This window comes from Callionymus lyra, chromosome 2, assembly GCF_982586985.1.
Source record: "Callionymus lyra chromosome 2, fCalLyr1.hap1.1, whole genome shotgun sequence".
Classification (NCBI taxonomy): Eukaryota; Metazoa; Chordata; class Actinopteri; order Syngnathiformes; family Callionymidae; genus Callionymus; species Callionymus lyra.
Window position 1 is genome coordinate 542,414 of NC_141819.1, and position 24,206 is coordinate 566,619.

The following is a 24,206-nucleotide window of genomic DNA, read 5'->3' on the forward strand; positions in this document are numbered from 1 at the left end:
CACAAACACCTGGATTAAACACAAACACCTGGACTAAACACAAACACCTTGACTAAACAGAAACACCTGAACTAAACACAAACACCTTAACTAAACACAAACACCTTGATTAAACACAAACACCTGGACTAAACACAAACACCTGGATTAATCATAAACACCTGGATTAAACACAAACACCTGGACTAAACACAAACACCTGGACTAAACACAAACACCTGGATTAAACACAAACACCTGGACTAAACACAAACACCTGGACTAAACACAAACGCCTGGATTAAACACAAACACATTGACTAAACACAAACACCTGGACTAAACACAAACACCTGGACTAAACACAAACACCTGAACTAAACACAAACACCTGAACTAAACACAAACACCTGAACTAAACACAAACACCTTGATTAAACACAAACACCTGGATTAAACACAAACACATTGACTAAACACAAACACCTGGACTAAACACAAACACCTGGATTAAACACAAACACCTGAACTAAACACAAACACCTGAACTAAACACAAACCCCTTAACTAAACACAAACACCTTGATTAAACACAAACACCTGGATTAAACACAAACACATTGACAAAACACAAACACCTGGACTAAACACAAACACCTGGATTAAACACAAACACCTGGATTAAACACAAACACCTGGACTAAACACAAACACCTGGACCAAACACAAACACCTGGATTAAACACAAACACATTGACTATACACACACACCTGGACTAAACACAAACACCTGGACTAAACACAAACACCTCGATTAAACACAAACACCTGGATTAAACACAAACACCTGGACTAAACACAAACACCTGGATTAAACACAAACACCTGGATTAAACATAAACACCTGGACTAAACACAAACACCTGGACTAAACACAAACACCTGAACTAAACACAAACACCTGGATTAAACATAAACACCTGGACTAAACATAAACACCTGGACTAAACACAAACACCTGGATTAAACACAAACACCTGGATTAAACATAAACACCTGGACTAAACATAAACACCTGGACTAAACACAAACACCTGGATTAAACACAAACACCTTGATTAAACATAAACACCTGGACTAAACACAAACACCTGGATTAAACACAAACACCTGGATTAAACATAAACACCTGGATTAAACACAAACACATTGACTAAACACAAACACCTGGACTAAACACAAACACCTGGACTAAACACAAACACCTGAACTAAACACAAACACCTGAACTAAACACAAACACCTGAACTAAACACAAACACCTGGACTAAACACAAAGACCTTGATTAAACACAAACACCTGAACTAAACACAAACACCTGGACTTAACACAAACACCTTGATTAAACACAAACACCTGAACTAAACACAAACACCTGGATTAAACACAAACACCTGGATTAAACACAAACACCTGGACTAAACACAAACACCTGAAATAAACACAAACACCTGAACTAAACACAAACACCTGGACTAAACACAAACACCTGAACTAAACACAAACACCTGGTCTAAACACAAACACCTGGATTAAACACAAACACCTGGATTAAACACAAACACCTGGACTAAACACAAACACCTGGATTAAAAACAAACACCTGAACTAAACACAAACACCTGGATTAAACACAAACACCTGGACTAAACACAAACACCTTGACTAAACAGAAACACCTGAACTAAACACAAACACCTTAGTTAAACACAAACACCTTGATTAAACACAAACACCTGGACTAAACACAAACACCTGGATTAATCACAAACACCTGGATTAAACACAAACACCTGGACTAAACACAAACACCTGGACTAAACACAAACACCTGGACTAAACACAAACACCTGGATTAAACACAAACACCTGGACTAAACACAAACACCTGGACTAAACACAAACGCCTGGATTAAACAAAAACACATTGACTAAACACAAACACCTGGACTAAACACAAACACCTGGACTAAACACAAACACCTGAACTAAACACAAACACCTGAACTAAACACAAACACCTGGACTTAACACAAACACCTTGATTAAACACAAACACCTGGACTTAACACAAACACCTTGATTAAACACAAACACCTGAACTAAACACAAACACCTGCATTAAACACAAACACCTGGATTAAACACATACACCTGAACTAAACACAAACACCTGAACTAAACACAAACACATTGACTAAACACAAACACCTGGATTAAACACAAACACCTGGATTAAACATAAACACCTGGATTAAACACAAACACATTGACTAAACACAAACACCTGGACTAAACACAAACACCTGGACTAAACACAAACACCTGAACTAAACACAAACACCTGAACTAAACACAAACACCTGAACTAAACACAAACACCTGGACTAAACACAAAGACCTTGATTAAACACAAACACCTGAACTAAACACAAACACCTGGACTTAACACAAACACCTTGATTAAACACAAACACCTGAACTAAACACAAACACCTGGATTAAACACAAACACCTGGATTAAACACAAACACCTGAACTAAACACAAACACCTGGATTAAACACAAACACCGTGACTAAACACAAACACCTGGACTAAACACAAACACCGTGACTAAACACAAACACCTTGATTAAACACAAACACATTGACTAAACACAAACACCTGGATTAAACACAAACACCTGGATTAAACACAAACACCAGGATTAAACACAAACACCTGGATTAAACACAAACACCTGGATTAAACACAAACACCTGGACTAAACATAAACACCTGGATTAAACACAAACACCTGGATTAAACACAAACACCTGAACTAAACACAAACACCTGGATTAAACACAAACACCGTGACTAAACACAAACACCTGGACTAAACACAAACACCGTGACTAAACACAAACACCTTGATTAAACACAAACACATTGACTAAACACAAACACCTGGATTAAACACAAACACCAGGATTAAACACAAACACCAGGATTAAACACAAACACCTGGATTAAACACAAACACCTGGACTAAACACAAACACCAGGATTAAACACAAACACCTCGATTAAACACAAACACCAGGATTTAACACAAACACCTGGACTAAACACAAACACCTGGATTAAACACAAACACCAGGATTAAACACAAACACCTGGATTAAACACAAACACCTGGATTAAACACAAACACCTGGACTAAACACAAACACCAGGATTAAACACAAACACCTGGATTAAACACAAACACCAGGATTAAACACAAACACCTGGATTAAACACAAACACCTGGACTAAACACAAACACCTGGATTAAACACAAACACCTGGATTAAACACAAACACCTGGAATAAACACAAACACCTTGATTAAACACAAACACCTGGACTAAACACAAACACCTGGATTAAACACAAACACCTGGATTAAACACAAACACCTGGAATAAACACAAACACCTGGATTAAACACAAACACCTGGACTAAACACAAACACCTGGATTAAACACAAACACCTGGATTAAACACAAACACCAGGATTAAACACAAACACCTGGAATAAACACAAACACCTGGATTAAACACAAACACCTGGACTAAACACAAACACCTGGATTAAACACAAACACCTGGATTAAACACAAACACTTGGATTAAACACAAACACCTGGATTAAACACAAACACCTGGACTAAACACAAACACCTGGATTAAACACAAACACCTGGATTAAACACAAACACCTGGACTAAACACAAACACCTGGATTAAACACAAACACCTGGATTAAACACAAACACTTGGATTAAACACAAACACCTGGATTAAACACAAACACCTGGACTAAACACAAACACCTGGATTAAACACAAACACCTGGATTAAACACAAACACCTGGAATAAACACAAACACCTGGATTAAACACAAACACCTGGACTAAACACAAACACCTGGATTAAACACAAACACCTGGATTAAACACAAACACCAGGATTAAACACAAACACCTGGAATAAACACAAACACCTGGATTAAACACAAACACCTGGACTAAACACAAACACCTGGATTAAACACAAACACCTGGATTAAACACAAACACCTGGACTAAACACAAACACCTGGATTAAACACAAACACCTGGATTAAACACAAACACCTGGATTAAACACAAACACCTGGACTAAACACAAACACCTGGACTAAACACAAACACCTGGATTAAACACAAACACCTGGATTAAACACAAACACCTGGACTAAACACAAACACCTGGATTAAACACAAACACCTGGATTAAACACAAACACCAGGATTAAACACAAACACCTGGACTAAACACAAACACCTGGATTAAACACAAACACCTGGATTAAACACAAACACCTGGATTAAACACAAACACCTGGACTAAACACAAACACCTGGATTAAACACAAACACCAGGATTAAACAGAGTTCAGGTCAGAGTTGACAGACGACACTTGACCTCTGGACTGACCTCATACAGCGGGAGTAGAGCTGGCATCGAGCCAGAGGCACTCGAACCACACAAGAGGGAAAAACCAGGAGAAGAGAAAGAGTCGCTCGGTCCAGAGTCAGAGTCAACAAGTGCCTCGACTGAGAGGAGTCGTCGGAACATCTGCAACATATTGATCACAACATACTGATCACAACATCAACATATTGATCACAACATATTGATCACAACATCAACATATTGATCACAACATACTGATCACAACATCAACATATTGATCACAACATATTGATCACAACATATTGATCACAACATCAACATAGTGATCACAACATACTGATCACAACATCAACATATGGATCACAACATATTGATCACAACATCAACATATTGATCACAACATATTGATCACAACATCAACATAGTGATCACAACATACTGATCACAACATATTGATCACAACATATTGATCACAACATATGGATCACAACATATTGATCACAACATATTGATCACAACATCAACATATTGATCACAACATACTGATCACAACATCAACATATTGATCACAACATATTGATCACAACATCAACATATTGATCACAACATACTGATCACAACATCAACATATGGATCACAACATATTGATCACAACATATTGATCACAACATCAACATATTGATCACAACATATTGATCACAACATACTAATCACAACATATTGATCACAACATATGGATCACAACATATTGATCACAACATACTGATCACAACATATTGATCACAACATATTGATCACAACATATCAATCACAACATATTGATCACAACATATTGATCACAACATACTGATCACAACATCAACATATGGATCACAACATATTGATCACAACATATTGATCACAACATATTGATCACAACATAATGATCACAACATATTGATCACAACATACTGATCACAACATATTGATCACAACATATTGATGGTAACATATCGATCACAACATATTGATCACAACATATTGATCACAACATATTGATCACAACATCAACATATTGTTTACAATGTCAACATATTGTATAACAACTATAACTAGTATAGCAACAAACAACTACACATGACAAGCTGCATCATTGGAAGCTTCACTGTCAAAGGTACCTGTCAGGGTTAAATCCCTCCAGCTCCTCCAGGAAGATGCTGCTGGAGAATGAGTTGTCTTGACTCATGACCAGGAACTTCAAGATGGTTCCTCTGCTGGATCCAAGGAACAGAACCGTGCGGTTCCTGAACGGACCTGCTTCTGTGTCCACCACGATCCTGTTCAGCTGATACCTGCAGAGACACCAATGATGCCTTTCTTCACACTGCTCTATTTAGTGACGTCTGATTGGTCGATACTGATTTAAATTCTACGTCAATGTCGTCAAAAGTCATCCACAGTTTTTATTGATTTACGAGGCAGCAAAGCATTATGGGAGAAGTTCTGGTCAGTGTTATTGTTGAGAGAGACGACTAATACTGTCAAATACATGATGTTTAAACAAGTAAACACTAGTTTTTGTATTTTCTTAAATGCACCTGATAAAAGCTTCTTATGGAAGAGAACCTGCTGAGGAGGAGGACCCTGAATCTTTGAGGTCATGACCTCCACCACTAGGGGCCACACTGCACAAAACTGACCACAAACATCTCTAAACTTAAATGTTGTCACAACATGATCTTATCATGTGTTTTTGTCAAGAAACATCTCTGTGTTTGATGATCTACTGACTCCTTTAAGAAACATCTGTGTTTGATGATCTACTGACTCCTTCAAGAAACATGTGTGTTTGATGATCTACTGACTCCTTCAAGAAACATGTGTGTTTGATGATCTACTGACTCCTTCAAGAAACATCTGTGTTTGATGATCTACTGACTCCTTCAAGAAACATGTGTGTTTGATGATCTACTGACTCCTTCAAGAAACATCTGTGTTTGATGATCTACTGACTACTTCAAGAAACATCTGTGTTTGATGATCTACTGACTCCTCCAAGAAACATCTGTGTTTGATGATCTACTGACTCCTTCAAGAAACATCTGTGTTTGATGATCTACTGACTCCTTCAAGAAACATCTGTGTTTGATGATCTACTGACTCCTTCAAGAAACATCTGTGTTTGATGATCTACTGACTCCTTCAAGAAACATGTGTGTTTGATGATCTACTGACTCCTTCAAGAAACATCTGTGTTTGATGATCTACTGACTCCTTCAAGAAACATGTGTGTTTGATGATCTACTGACTCCTTCAAGAAACATCTGTGTTTGATGATCTACTGACTCCTTCAAGAAACATCTGTGTTTGATGATCTACTGACTCCTTCAAGAAACATGTGTGTTTGATGATCTACTGACTCCTTTAAGAATCATCTGTGTTTGATGATCTACTGACTCCTTCAAGAAACATGTGTGTTTGATGATCTACTGACTCCTTCAAGAAACATCTGTGTTTGATGATCTACTGACTCCTTTAAGAAACATCTGTGTTTGATGATCTACTGACTCCTTCAAGAAACATGTGTGTTTGATGATCTACTGACTCCTTCAAGAAACATGTGTGTTTGATGATCTACTGACTCCTTCAAGAAACATGTGTGTTTGATGATCTACTGACTCCTTCAAGAAACATGTGTGTTTGATGATCTACTGACTCCTTCAAGAAACATCTGTGTTTGATGATCTACTGACTCCTTTAAGAAACATCTGTGTTTGATGATCTACTGACTCCTTCAAGAAACATCTGTGTTTGATGATCTACTGACTCCTTCAAGAAACATGTGTGTTTGATGATCTACTGACTCCTTCAAGAAACATGTGTGTTTGATGATCTACTGACTCCTTCAAGAAACATGTGTGTTTGATGATCTACTGACTCCTTCAAGAAACATGTGTGTTTGATGATCTACTGAGTCCTTCAAGAAACATCTGTGTTTGATGATCTACTGACTCCTTCAAGAAACATCTGTGTTTGATGATCTACTGACTCCTTCAAGAAACATCTGTGTTTGATGATCAACTGACTCCTTCAAGAAACATCTGTGTTTGATGATCTACTGACTCCTTCAAGAAACATCTGTGTTTGATGATCTACTGACTCCTTCAAGAAACATCTGTGTTTGATGATCTACTGACTCCTTTAAGAAACATCTGTGTTTGATGATCTACTGACTCCTTCAAGAAACATCTGTGTTTGATGATCTACTGACTCCTTTAAGAAACATGTGTGTTTGATGATCTACTGACTCCTTTAAGAATCATTTGTGTTTGATGATCTACTGACTCCTTCAAGAAACATGTGTGTTTGATGATCTACTGACTCCTTCAAGAAACATCTGTGTTTGATGATCTACTGACTCCTTTAAGAAACATCTGTGTTTGATGATCTACTGACTCCTTCAAGAAACATGTGTGTTTGATGATCTACTGACTCCTTCAAGAAACATGTGTGTTTGATGATCTACTGACTCCTTCAAGAAACATGTGTGTTTGATGATCTACTGACTCCTTCAAGAAACATGTGTGTTTGATGATCTACTGACTCCTTCAAGAAACATGTGTGTTTGATGATCTACTGACTCCTTCAAGAAACATCTGTGTTTGATGATCTACTGACTCCTTCAAGAAACATCTGTGTTTGATGATCTACTGACTCCTTTAAGAAACATCTGTGTTTGATGATCTACTGACTCCTTCAAGAAACATGTGTGTTTGATGATCTACTGACTCCTTCAAGAAACATGTGTGTTTGATGATCTACTGACTCCTTCAAGAAACATCTGTGTTTGATGATCTACTGACTCCTTCAAGAAACATCTGTGTTTGATGATCTACTGACTCCTTCAAGAAACATCTGTGTTTGATGATCTACTGACTCCTTTAAGAAACATGTGTGTTTGATGATCTACTGACTCCTTCAAGAAACATCTGTGTTTGATGATCTACTGACTCCTTTAAGAAACATGTGTGTTTGATGATCTACTGACTCCTTTAAGAAACATGTGTGTTTGATGATCTACTGACTCCTTCAAGAAACATGTGTGTTTGATGATCTACTGACTCCTTCAAGAAACATGTGTGTTTGATGATCTACTGACTCCTTCAAGAAACATCTGTGTTTGATGATCTACTGACTCCTTCAAGAAACATCTGTGTTTGATGATCTACTGACTCATTCAAGAAACATCTCTGTGTTTGATGATCTACTGACTCCTTCAAGAAACATCTGTGTTTGATGATCTACTGACTCCTTTAAGAAACATCTGTGTTTGATGATCTACTGACTCCTTCAAGAAACATATGTGTTTGATGATCTACTGACTCCTTCAAGAAACATCTGTGTTTAATGATCTACTGACTCCTTCAAGAAACATCTCTGTGTTTGATGATCTACTGACTCCTTCAAGAAACATGTGTGTTTGATGATCTACTGACTCCTTCAAGAAACATGTGTGTTTGATGATCTACTGACTCCTTCAAGAAACATGTGTGTTTGATGATCTACTGACTCCTTCAAGAAACATGTGTGTTTGATGATCTACTGACTCCTTTAAGAAACATCTGTGTTTGATGATCTACTGACTCCTTCAAGAAACATGTGTGTTTGATGATCTACTGACTCCTTCAAGAAACATGTGTGTTTGATGATCTACTGACTCCTTCAAGAAACATCTGTGTTTGATGATCTACTGACTCCTTCAAGAAACATCTGTGTTTGATGATCTACTGACTCCTTCAAGAAACATGTGTGTTTGATGATCTACTGACTCCTTCAAGAAACATGTGTGTTTGATGATCTACTGACTCCTTCAAGAAACATGTGTGTTTGATGATCTACTGACTCCTTTAAGAAACATCTGTGTTTGATGATCTACTGACTCCTTCAAGAAACATGTGTGTTTGATGATCTACTGACTCCTTCAAGAAACATGTGTGTTTGATGATCTACTGACTCCTTCAAGAAACATCTGTGTTTGATGATCTACTGACTCCTTCAAGAAACATCTGTGTTTGATGATCTACTGACTCCTTCAAGAAACATGTGTGTTTGATGATCTACTGACTCCTTCAAGAAACATGTGTGTTTGATGATCTACTGACTCCTTCAAGAAACATCTGTGTTTGATGATCTACTGACTCCTTCAAGAAACATCTGTGTTTGATGATCTACTGACTCCTTCAAGAAACATCTGTGTTTGATGATCTACTGACTCCTTCAAGAAACATCTGTGTTTGATGATCTACTGACTCCTTCAAGAAACATCTGTGTTTGATGATCTACTGACTCCTTTAAGAAACATCTGTGTTTGATGATCTACTGACTCCTTTAAGAAACATCTGTGTTTGATGATCTACTGACTCCTTCAAGAAACATGTGTGTTTGATGATCTACTGACTCCTTTAAGAAACATCTGTGTTTGATGATCTACTGACTCCTTCAAGAAACATGTGTGTTTGATGATCTACTGACTCCTTTAAGAAACATCTGTGTTTGATGATCTACTGACTCCTTCAAGAAACATATGTGTTTGATGATCTACTGACTCCTTCAAGAAACATCTGTGTTTGATGATCTACTGACTCCTTTAAGAAACATCTGTGTTTGATGATCTACTGACTCCTTCAAGAAACATGTGTGTTTGATGATCTACTGACTCCTTCAAGAAACATGTGTGTTTGATGATCTACTGACTCCTTCAAGAAACATGTGTGTTTGATGATCTACTGACTCCTTCAAGAAACATGTGTGTTTGATGATCTACTGACTCCTTTAAGAAACATCTGTGTTTGATGATCTACTGACTCCTTTAAGAAACATCTGTGTTTGATGATCTACTGACTCCTTTAAGAAACATCTGTGTTTGATGATCTACTGACTCCTTTAAGAAACATCTGTGTTTGATGATCTACTGACTCCTTTAAGAAACATATGTGTTTGATGATCTACTGACTCCTTCAAGAAACATCTGTGTTTGATGATCTACTGACTCCTTTAAGAAACATCTGTGTTTGATGATCTACTGACTCCTTCAAGAAACATGTGTGTTTGATGATCTACTGACTCCTTCAAGAAACATGTGTGTTTGATGATCTACTGACTCCTTCAAGAAACATGTGTGTTTGATGATCTACTGACTCCTTCAAGAAACATGTGTGTTTGATGATCTACTGACTCCTTCAAGAAACATGTGTGTTTGATGATCTACTGACTCCTTTAAGAAACATCTGTGTTTGATGATCTACTGACTCCTTCAAGAAACATGTGTGTTTGATGATCTACTGACTCCTTCAAGAAACATGTGTGTTTGATGATCTACTGACTCCTTCAAGAAACATGTGTGTTTGATGATCTACTGACTCCTTCAAGAAACATGTGTGTTTGATGATCTACTGACTCCTTCAAGAAACATGTGTGTTTGATGATCTACTGACTCCTTCAAGAAACATGTGTGTTTGATGATCTACTGACTCCTTCAAGAAACATGTGTGTTTGATGATCTACTGACTCCTTCAAGAAACATCTGTGTTTGATGATCTACTGACTCCTTCAAGAAACATGTGTGTTTGATGATCTACTGACTCCTTCAAGAAACATGTGTGTTTGATGATCTACTGACTCCTTCAAGAAACATGTGTGTTTGATGATCTACTGACTCCTTCAAGAAACATGTGTGTTTGATGATCTACTGACTCCTTCAAGAAACATGTGTGTTTGATGATCTACTGACTCCTTCAAGAAACATGTGTGTTTGATGATCTACTGACTCCTTCAAGAAACATGTGTGTTTGATGATCTACTGACTCCTTCAAGAAACATGTGTGTTTGATGATCTACTGACTCCTTTAAGAAACATCTGTGTTTGATGATCTACTGACTCCTTCAAGAAACATCTGTGTTTGATGATCTACTGACTCCTTCAAGAAACATCTGTGTTTGATGATCTACTGACTCCTTCAAGAAACATCTGTGTTTGATGATCTACTGACTCCTTCAAGAAACATGTGTGTTTGATGATCTACTGACTCCTTCAAGAAACATGTGTGTTTGATGATCTACTGACTCCTTTAAGAAACATGTGTGTTTGATGATCTACTGACTCCTTCAAGAAACATGTGTGTTTGATGATCTACTGACTCCTTTAAGAAACATGTGTGTTTGATGATCTACTGACTCCTTCAAGAAACATCTGTGTTTGATGATCTACTGACTCCTTCAAGAAACATGTGTGTTTGATGATCTACTGACTCCTTCAAGAAACATGTGTGTTTGATGATCTACTGACTCCTTTAAGAAACATCTGTGTTTGATGATCTACTGACTCCTTCAAGAAACATGTGTGTTTGATGATCTACTGACTCCTTCAAGAAACATGTGTGTTTGATGATCTACTGACTCCTTCAAGAAACATGTGTGTTTGATGATCTACTGACTCCTTTAAGAAACATCTGTGTTTGATGATCTACTGACTCCTTCAAGAAACATCTGTGTTTGATGATCTACTGACTCCTTCAAGAAACATCTGTGTTTGATGATCTACTGACTCCTTCAAGAAACATCTGTGTTTGATGATCTACTGACTCCTTCAAGAAACATGTGTGTTTGATGATCTACTGACTCCTTCAAGAAACATGTGTGTTTGATGATCTACTGACTCCTTCAAGAAACATCTGTGTTTGATGATCTACTGACTCCTTCAAGAAACATGTGTGTTTGATGATCTACTGACTCCTTCAAGAAACATGTGTGTTTGATGATCTACTGACTCCTTTAAGAAACATCTGTGTTTGATGATCTACTGACTCCTTCAAGAAACATCTGTGTTTGATGATCTACTGACTCCTTCAAGAAACATCTGTGTTTGATGATCTACTGACTCCTTCAAGAAACATCTGTGTTTGATGATCTACTGACTCCTTCAAGAAACATGTGTGTTTGATGATCTACTGACTCCTTCAAGAAACATCTGTGTTTGATGATCTACTGACTCCTTCAAGAAACATCTGTGTTTGATGATCTACTGACTCCTTCAAGAAACATGTGTGTTTGATGATCTACTGACTCCTTCAAGAAACATCTCTGTGTTTGATGATCTACTGACTCCTTCAAGAAACATGTGTGTTTGATGATCTACTGACTCCTTCAAGAAACATCTGTGTTTGATGATCTACTGACTCCTTCAAGAAACATCTGTGTTTGATGATCTACTGACTCCTTCAAGAAACATCTGTGTTTGATGATCTACTGACTCCTTCAAGAAACATCTGTGTGTTTGATGATCTACTGACTCCTTCAAGAAACATCTGTGTGTTTGATGATCTACTGACTCCTTCAAGAAACATGTGTGTTTGATGATCTACTGACTCCTTCAAGAAACATGTGTGTTTGATGATCTACTGACTCCTTCAAGAAACATCTGTGTTTGATGATCTACTGACTCCTTCAAGAAACATCTGTGTTTGATGATCTACTGACTCCTTCAAGAAACATGTGTGTTTGATGATCTACTGACTCCTTCAAGAAACATCTGTGTTTGATGATCTACTGACTCCTTCAAGAAACATGTGTGTTTGATGATCTACTGACTCCTTCAAGAAACATCTGTGTTTGATGATCTACTGACTCCTTCAAGAAACATCTGTGTTTGATGATCTACTGACTCCTTCAAGAAACATCTGTGTTTGATGATCTACTGACTCCTTTAAGAAACATCAGAAGACACTTTTATTTGAGCTTTTCCTTTATTCTCTGAGCCTCTTGTGTTTGTTTTGATCTTTTAAAGTATATATTTTTACTGTGTATTGTTATGATCGTTGAAGTTCTTTGTGACTCTGGTCTGGAAACATCTTCACTAATAACCATTACTTACATAAATATATCTGATGAGTCATCAATAAGTGAGGTGCAGAGGCGTCTCTAGGGATGGATCAATAACCCTCACAGGGCTTTGCATGGACTGAGAACTGGAGTTATATGCAGGTAACTTCTCTCACCTGACCATGGTCTTGACGATCCACGGTCTGTGACCAATGGAAGGAACAGCTTCGTCCATCAGAGGATGAGTCTTCACGAAGTTCAACACCTCGTCAGGAAAAGAGTTTGAGGAATTGAACCTGGAACCTTCAACAGCACAACCACCGGGTCTGAGTGAAGGCAGAGAAACACATGTTAAAATAACAATAGTAATATTAATATTAATAATGATAACAATAATAATACTAACAATAATAATAATAATGATAACAATAACAATAATAACAATAATAATAATAACAATAATAATAATAATGATAACAATAATAACAATAATAACAATAATAATAACAATAATAATAATAATAATAATAATAATAACAATAATAATAATAATCACAATAACAATAACAACAACAATAACAATAATAATAACAATAATAATAACAATAACAATAACAATAATAAGAAAATTGTCCACACCTTAGTTTGGGAATGACTTCCTCAGCAACAGGCGTCCAAATGGACTCTGGAGATTTCTGCTCCTTAAACCTTCCTTCAAACACAGCAGCCAGTTGTTCCAGGTCGAACACACACACAGCAGAGCCTGGAATACTGACACACACCAGAGATCAGAGCCTGGAATACTGACACACACCAGAGATCAGAGCCTGGAATACTGACACACACCAGAGATCAGAGCCTAGAATACTGACACACACCAGAGATCAGAGCCTAGAATACTGACACACACCAGAGATCAGAGCCTGGAATACTGACACACACCAGAGATCAGAGCCTAGAATACTGACACACACCAGAGATCAGAGCCTAGAATACTGACACACACCAGAGATCAGAGCCTAGAATACTGACACACACCAGAGATCAGAGCCTAGAATACTGACACACACCAGAGATCAGAGCCTAGAATACTGACACACACCAGAGATCAGAGCCTAGAATACTGACACACACCAGAGATCAGAGCCTAGAATACTGACACACACCAGAGATCAGAGCCTAGAATACTGACACACACCAGAGATCAGAGCCTAGAATACTGACACACACCAGAGATCAGAGCCTGGAATACTGACACACACCAGAGATCAGAGCCTAGAATACTGACACACACCAGAGATCAGAGCCTAGAATACTGACACACACCAGAGATCAGAGCCTGGAATACTGACACACACCAGAGATCAGAGCCTAGAATACTGACACACACCAGAGATCAGAGCCTGGAATACTGACACACACCAGAGATCAGAGCCTAGAATACTGACACACACCAGAGATCAGAGCCTGGAATACTGACACACACCAGAGATCAGAGCCTGGAATACTGACACACACCAGAGATCAGAGCCTAGAATACTGACACACACCAGAGATCAGAGCCTGGAATACTGACACACACCAGAGATCAGAGCCTAGAATACTGACACACACCAGAGATCAGAGCCTGGAATACTGACACACACCAGAGATCAGAGCCTGGAATACTGACACACACCAGAGATCAGAGCCTAGAATACTGACACACACCAGAGATCAGAGCCTGGAATACTGACACACACCAGAGATCAGAGCCTGGAATACTGACACACACCAGAGATCAGAGCCTAGAATACTGACACACACCAGAGATCAGAGCCTGGAATACTGACACACACCAGAGATCAGAGCCTAGAATACTGACACACACCAGAGATCAGAGCCTAGAATACTGACACACACCAGAGATCAGAGCCTGGAATACTGACACACACCGGAGATCTTCATCAATACACAACAATCGATCACGCACTGCATCAGCGACTCACACTCGAGTGTGTATCTGTGGCCACAACACAAAAGCTTCTCTAACAGTCTCTGACCAAACGCTCTCTTAACGACCTCCCTCGACCTCAGCGCTAATGGCTACGGACACAAGTTAACACAAGTTGTGTATCTGTGTCATCACAGTGTTACACACATAAGAAGCTCACGTTTCAAGGGATGAAACTTCTTCAGTTCTTTAAACAATGAAGTTGATCAGTAGCTCTGACTCTTCAAACAATGATTCAACGATTCAAACACATGCAAACAAAACATTTCAAAAATAAAAACAAACATGATCCAATGAGCATGTTCTGGACTCAACGACTGCTCCGAGAGACTGAAGTCTTCTCCAGGTACTCCAGTGGTTTGAGCCGCAACCACATAGAAGGAGACCTCGTGAGGATCAATGAAGTTCTACCTCAACCTCGGCTGCTCCATTACTGGCCATCATCTCACCACAGATGTTGAGTGTTTGTTCTCCTGTGATGTCATCATCACGAGACGCTGTAGGAATGTGAGGAACTTCTTTCTTGCTCCGGTCACTTCCTGTTTCTCTCTGAACCGAACATCACTTCCTGTTTCTCTATGAACCGAACATCACTTCCTGTTTCTCTATGAACCGAACATCACTTCCTGTTTCTCTATGAACCGAACATCACTTCCTGTTTCTCTCTGAACCGAACATCACTTCCTGTTTCTCTCTGAACCGAACATCACTTCCTGTTTCTCTCTGAACCGAACATCACTTCCTGTTTCTCTATGAACCGAACATCACTTCCTGTTTCTCTATGAACCGAACATCACTTCCTGTTTCTCTATGAACCGAACATCACTTCCTGTTTCTCTCTGAACCGAACATCACTTCCTGTTTCTCTATGAACCGAACATCACTTCCTGTTTCTCTCTGAACTGAACATCACTTCCTGTTTCTCTCTGAACCGAACATCACTTCCTGTTTCTCTCTGAACCGAACATCACTTCCTGTTTCTCTATGAACCGAACATCACTTCCTGTTTCTCTCTGAACCGAACATCACTTCCTGTTTCTCTCTGAACTGAACATCACTTCCTGTTTCTCTATGAACCGAACATCACTTCCTGTTTCTCTATGAACCGAACATCACTTCCTGTTTCTCTATGAACCGAACATCACTTCCTGTTTCTCTCTGAACCGAACATCACTTCCTGTTTCTCTATGAACCGAACATCACTTCCTGTTTCTCTATGAACCGAACATCACTTCCTGTTTCTCTGGGACCCTGACGCGAGTGCTTGTTGTTGTTTGTTTTCCACCTCGGTGTGTATCGTTTGTTCCTCCGAGGATCGACTTGTTCCTTCAAACTGTAACATCCGATGACATCATCACGGCGTCAGGCGTGAGGTCAAAGGTCAGGTGTGTGTGTGTGTTCAATACCTGTTGGCGGGCGTGGAGAAGACGCCGAGGACCACGTCGCGGCCCTGCATCCTGGTGACGGGGCTGGTGGACTGGAGCAGGTCGAAGTAGAAGTGAGAGTCTCCAGGGACGGAGCAGTTGAGACGAGCCTTGAGGAACGAAGTCCACTGTTTCTCCAGAACCCTCTGAGATCCTCCAAGGTCACGCTTGCACACGCGAGCCACGCGCGAGACCACCACCTACACACAAGACACACAACATCACACACAACATCACACACAACATCACATGCAACATGACACGCAACATGACACACAACATGACACGCAACATGACACGCAACATGACACGCAACATGACACACAACATGACACGCAACATGACACACAACATGACAAACAACATCACATGCAACATGACACGCAACATGACACACAACATGACACACAACATGACACGCAACATGACACGCAACATGACACGCAACATGACACGCAACATGACACGCAACATGACACACAACATGACACGCAACATGACACGCAACATGACACACAACATGACAAACAACATCACATGCAACATGACACGCAACATGACACGCAACATGACACACAACATGACACGCAACATGACACGCAACATGACATGCAACATGACACACAACATGACACGCAACATGACACGCAACATGACACACAACATGACACGCAACATGACACACAACATGACACGCAACATGACAAGCAACATGACAAACAACATGACACACAACATGACACGCAACATGACACACAACATGACACACAACATGACACACAACATGACACACAACATGACACACAACATGACACACAACATGACACACAACATGACAAACAACATGACACACAACATGACAAACAACATGACAAACAACATGACACACAGCATGTCACACAACATGACACGCAACATGACACACAACATGAAACGCAACATGACACACAACATGACACGCAACATGAAACGCAACATGACACACAACATGACACGCAACATGACACGCAACATGACACACAACATGAAACGCAACATGACACACAACATGACACGCAACATGACACGCAACATGACACACAACATGACACGCAACATGACACACAACATGACACGCAACATGACACGCAACATGACACGCAACATGACACACAACATGACACGCAACATGACACGCAACATGACACGCAACATGACAAACAACATCACATGCAACATGACACGCAACATGACACGCAACATGACACACAACATGACACGCAACATGACACGCAACATGACATGCAACATGACACACAACATGACACGCAACATGACACGCAACATGACACACAACATGACACGCAACATGACACACAACATGACACGCAACATGACAAGCAACATGACAAACAACATGACACACAACATGACACACAACATGACACGCAACATGACACACAACATGACAAACAACATGACACACAACATGACAAGCAAGATGACAAACAACATGACACACAACATGACACACAACATGACACGCAAAATGACACGCAACATGACACACAACATGACAAACAACATGACACACAACATGACAAACAACATGACACACAACATGACAAACAACATGACAAACAACATGACACGCAAAATGACACGCAACATGACACGCAACATGACAAACAACATGACAAACAACATGACAAACAACATGACACGCAACATGACACGCAACATGACACACAACATGACAAACAACATGACAAACAACATGACACGCAACATGACACGCAACATGACACGCAACATGACAAACAACATGACACACAACATGACACACAACATGACAAACAACATGACACACAACATGACACGCAACACGACAAGCAACATGACACACAACATGACACACAACATGTCACACAACATCACACACAACATGACAAACAACATGACACACAACATGACACGCAACATGACACGCAACATGACAAGCAACATGACAAACAACATGACACACAACATGACACGCAACATGACACACAACATGACAAACAACATGACACACAACATGACACGCAACATGACAAGCAACATGACAAACAACATGACACACAACATGACACGCAACATGACACACAACATGACACACAACATGACAAACAACATGACAAACAACATGACACACAACATGACACGCAACATGACAAACAACATGACACACAACATGACACGCAACATGACACACAACATGACAAACAACATGACACATAACATGACAAACAACATGACACACAACATGACACGCAACATGACAAGCAACATCACACACAACATCACACACAACATCCCAAACAACATGACACACAACATGTCACGCAACATGACACGCAACATGACACACAACATGACAAACAACATCACACACAACATGACACGCAACATGACACACAACATGACAAACAACATCACATGCAACATGACACGCAACATGACACACAACATGACACACAACATGACACGCAACATGACACGCAACATGACACGCAACATGACACGCAACATGACACGCAACATGACACACAACATGACACGCAACATGACACGCAACATGACACACAACATGACAAACAACATCACATGCAACATGACACGCAACATGACACGCAACATGACACACAACATGACACGCAACATGACACGCAACATGACATGCAACATGACACACAACATGACACGCAACATGACACGCAACATGACACACAACATGACACGCAACATGACACACAACATGACACGCAACATGACAAGCAACATGACAAACAACATGACACACAACATGACACGCAACATGACACACAACATGACACACAACATGACACACAACATGACACACAACATGACACACAACATGACACACAACATGACAAACAACATGACACACAACATGACAAACAACATGACAAACAACATGACACACAGCATGTCACACAACATGACACGCAACATGACACACAACATGAAACGTAACATGACACACAACATGACACGCAACATGAAACGCAACATGACACACAACATGACACGCAACATGACACGCAACATGACACACAACATGAAACGCAACATGACACACAACATGACACGCAACATGACACGCAACATGACACGCAACATGACACGCAACATGACACGCAACATGACACACAACATGACACGCAACATGACACGCAACATGACACACAACATGACAAACAACATCACATGCAACATGACACGCAACATGACACACAACATGACAAACAACATCACATGCAACATGACACGCAACATGACACGCAACATGACACACAACATGACACGCAACATGACACGCAACATGACATGCAACATGACACACAACATGACACGCAACATGACACGCAACATGACACACAACATGACACGCAACATGACACACAACATGACACGCAACATGACAAGCAACATGACAAACAACATGACACACAACATGACACGCAACATGACACACAACATGACAAACAACATGACACACAACATGACAAGCAAGATGACAAACAACATGACACACAACATGACACACAACATGACACGCAAAATGACACGCAACATGACACACAACATGACAAACAACATGACACACAACATGACAAACAACATGACACACAACATGACAAACAACATGACAAACAACATGACACGCAAAATGACACGCAACATGACACACAACATGACAAACAACATGACAAACAACATGACAAACAACATGACACGCAACATGACACGCAACATGACACACAACATGACAAACAACATGACAAACAACATGACACGCAACATGACACGCAACATGACACGCAACATGACAAACAACATGACACACAACATGACACACAACATGACAAACAACATGACACACAACATGACACGCAACACGACAAGCAACATGACACACAACATGACACACAACATGTCACACAACATCACACACAACATGACAAACAACATGACACACAACATGACACGCAACATGACACGCAACATGACAAGCAACATGACAAACAACATGACACACAACATGACACGCAACATGACACACAACATGACAAACAACATGACACACAACATGACACGCAACATGACAAGCAACATGACAAACAACATGACACACAACATGACACGCAACATGACACACAACATGACACACAACATGACAAACAACATGACAAACAACATGACACACAACATGACACGCAACATGACAAACAACATGACACACAACATGACACGCAACATGACACACAACATGACAAACAACATGACACATAACATGACAAACAACATGACACACAACATGACACGCAACATGACAAGCAACATCACACACAACATCACACACAACATCCCAAACAACATGACACACAACATGTCACGCAACATGACACGCAACATGACACGCAACATGACACGCAACATGACACGCAACATGACACGCAACATGACACGCAACATGACACGCAACATGACACGCAACATGACACGCAACATGACACGCAACATGACACGCAACATGACACGCAACATGACACACAACATGACAAACAACATGACACACAACATGTCACACAACATGACACACAACATGACAAGCAACATGACGCACAACATGACAAACAACATGACACACAACATGTCACACAACATGACACGCAACATGACACGCAACATGACACACAACATGACACACAACATGACACACAACATGACACACAACATGACAACATGAAAACATGAAAACATGAAAACATGAAAACATGAAAACATGAAAACATGAAAACATGACACACAACATGACACACAACATGACAACATGACAACATGACACACAACATGACAAGCAACATGACACACAACATGACAAGCAACATGACACACAGCATGACACACAACATGACACACAACATGACAAGCAACATGACACACAACATGACACACAACATGACAACATGACAACATGAATATTTTTTTGATTGTTTAAGCGCTTTGTGACCCTGGTCTGGAAAAGCGCTATATAAATATTACTTACTTACTTACTTACTTACACAACATGACACACAACATGACACAACATGACAAGCAACATGACACACAACATGACAACATGACAACATGAAAACATGACAACATGACGCAGAACATGTCACACAACATGAAACACAACATAACAAGCAACATGACAACATGAAAACATGACAACATGAAACACACAACATGACACACAACATGACACACAACATGACAAGCAACATGACAACATGAAAACATGACAGCATGAAAACATGACAACATGACACACAACATGACAACATGACAACATGACATCATGACACACAACATGACAACATGACACACAACATGACACACAACATGACACACAACATGGCAACATGACACACAACATGACAACATGACACACAACATGACACACAACATGACAACATGACACACAAAATGACACACAACATGACAACATTACACACAACATGACACACAACATGACAACATAACACACAACATGACAACATGACAACATGACACACAACATAACAACATGACACACAACATGACAACATGACACACAACATGAAAACATAACACACAACATGACAACATGACACACAACATGACAACATAACACACAACATGACAACATGACAACATGACACACAACATAACAACATGACACACAACATGACAACATGACACACAACATGAAACCATAACACACAACATGACAACATGACACACAACATGACAACATAACACACAACATGACAACATGACACACAACATGAAAACATAACACACAACATGACAACATGACACACAACATGACAACATGACACACAACATTACATAACTGACGTCACTCCTCGTTCTGCATCTTCTTCTAATCACACATTTACAACATGACAACATGAAAACATGACAACATGACGCAGAACATGTCACACAACATGAAACACAACATAACAAGCAACATGACAACATGAAAACATGACAACATGAAACACACAACATGACACACAACATGACACACAACATGACACACAACATGACAAGCAACATGACAACATGAAAACATGACAACATGACACACAACATGACAACATGACAACATGACATCATGACACACAACATGACAACATGACACACAACATGACACACAACATGACACACAACATGACACACAACATGACACACAACATGACAACATGACACACAACATGACACACAACATGACAACATGAAAACATGACAACATGAAAACATGACAACATGACACACAACATGACACACAACATGACACACAACATGACACACAACATGACAACATGAAAACATGACAACATGAAAACATGACAACATGACAACATGACACACAACATGACAACATGACACACAACATGACACACAACATGACACACAACATGACAACATGACACCATGACAACATGACACACAAAATGACACACAACATGACAACATTACACACAACATGACACACAACATGACAACATAACACACAACATGACAACATGACACACAACATAACATGACACACAACATGACAACATGACACACAACATGAAAACATAACACACAACATGACAACATGACACACAACATGACAACATGACACACAACATGACAACATGACACACAACATAACAACATGACACACAACATGACAACATGACACACAACATGAAAACATAACACACAACATGACAACATGACACACAACATAACAACATGACACACAACATGACAACATGACACACAACATGACAACATGACACACAACATGAAAACATAACACACAACATGACAACATGACACACAACATGACAACATAACACACAACATGACAACATGACACACAACATGAAAACATAACACACAACATGACAACATGACACACAACATGACAACATGACAACATGACACACAACATTACATAACTGACGTCACTCCTCGTTCTGAATCTTCTTCTAATCACACATTTACTTCGCGTCAACACAAACTCTTATTGTGAAGGTCAACTTCCTGTCTGAACTGAACGACCTCCGACAGATGTTTCCTGACCTTCTCCAGGTAGTTGAACTCCATGGCGACCTCTCTGAAGAAGAAGTAGACGTGAGGACCCCACTCCAGCGCGCTGACGAACACAGGCTCTGAGGAGAGAGGTCAAGGTTCAAGGTCCTTCAAGCTTCGACAACACAACAAACACACAACGAAGGAAAAACAACAATCACACAACAACAGAACTTGATAGAATCAAGTCATTTTGTAATTGTTCTCCAGATGTTCAGACTGTGAGTGAGAAGAAGTTC

The 24,206-nt window shown here is 39.7% G+C and overlaps 1 protein-coding gene across 1 annotated transcript in view; it reads right to left on the reverse strand.

Moving 5' to 3' along the window:
• sema6bb (sema domain, transmembrane domain (TM), and cytoplasmic domain, (semaphorin) 6Bb) overlaps positions 1-24,206 on the reverse strand; it is a 135,134-nt gene that overhangs the window by 35,063 nt on the left and 75,865 nt on the right. The window contains exons 10-15 of the mRNA XM_087783170.1: positions 23,959-24,047; positions 16,786-17,003; positions 14,026-14,157; positions 13,563-13,712; positions 5,688-5,861; positions 4,552-4,692 (exon numbers count right to left, since the gene is read on the reverse strand). Of these exons, the coding sequence (XP_087639296.1) occupies positions 4,552-4,692; positions 5,688-5,861; positions 13,563-13,712; positions 14,026-14,157; positions 16,786-17,003; positions 23,959-24,047 (904 nt within the window). The remainder of the gene's footprint in view (positions 1-4,551; positions 4,693-5,687; positions 5,862-13,562; positions 13,713-14,025; positions 14,158-16,785; positions 17,004-23,958; positions 24,048-24,206) is intronic.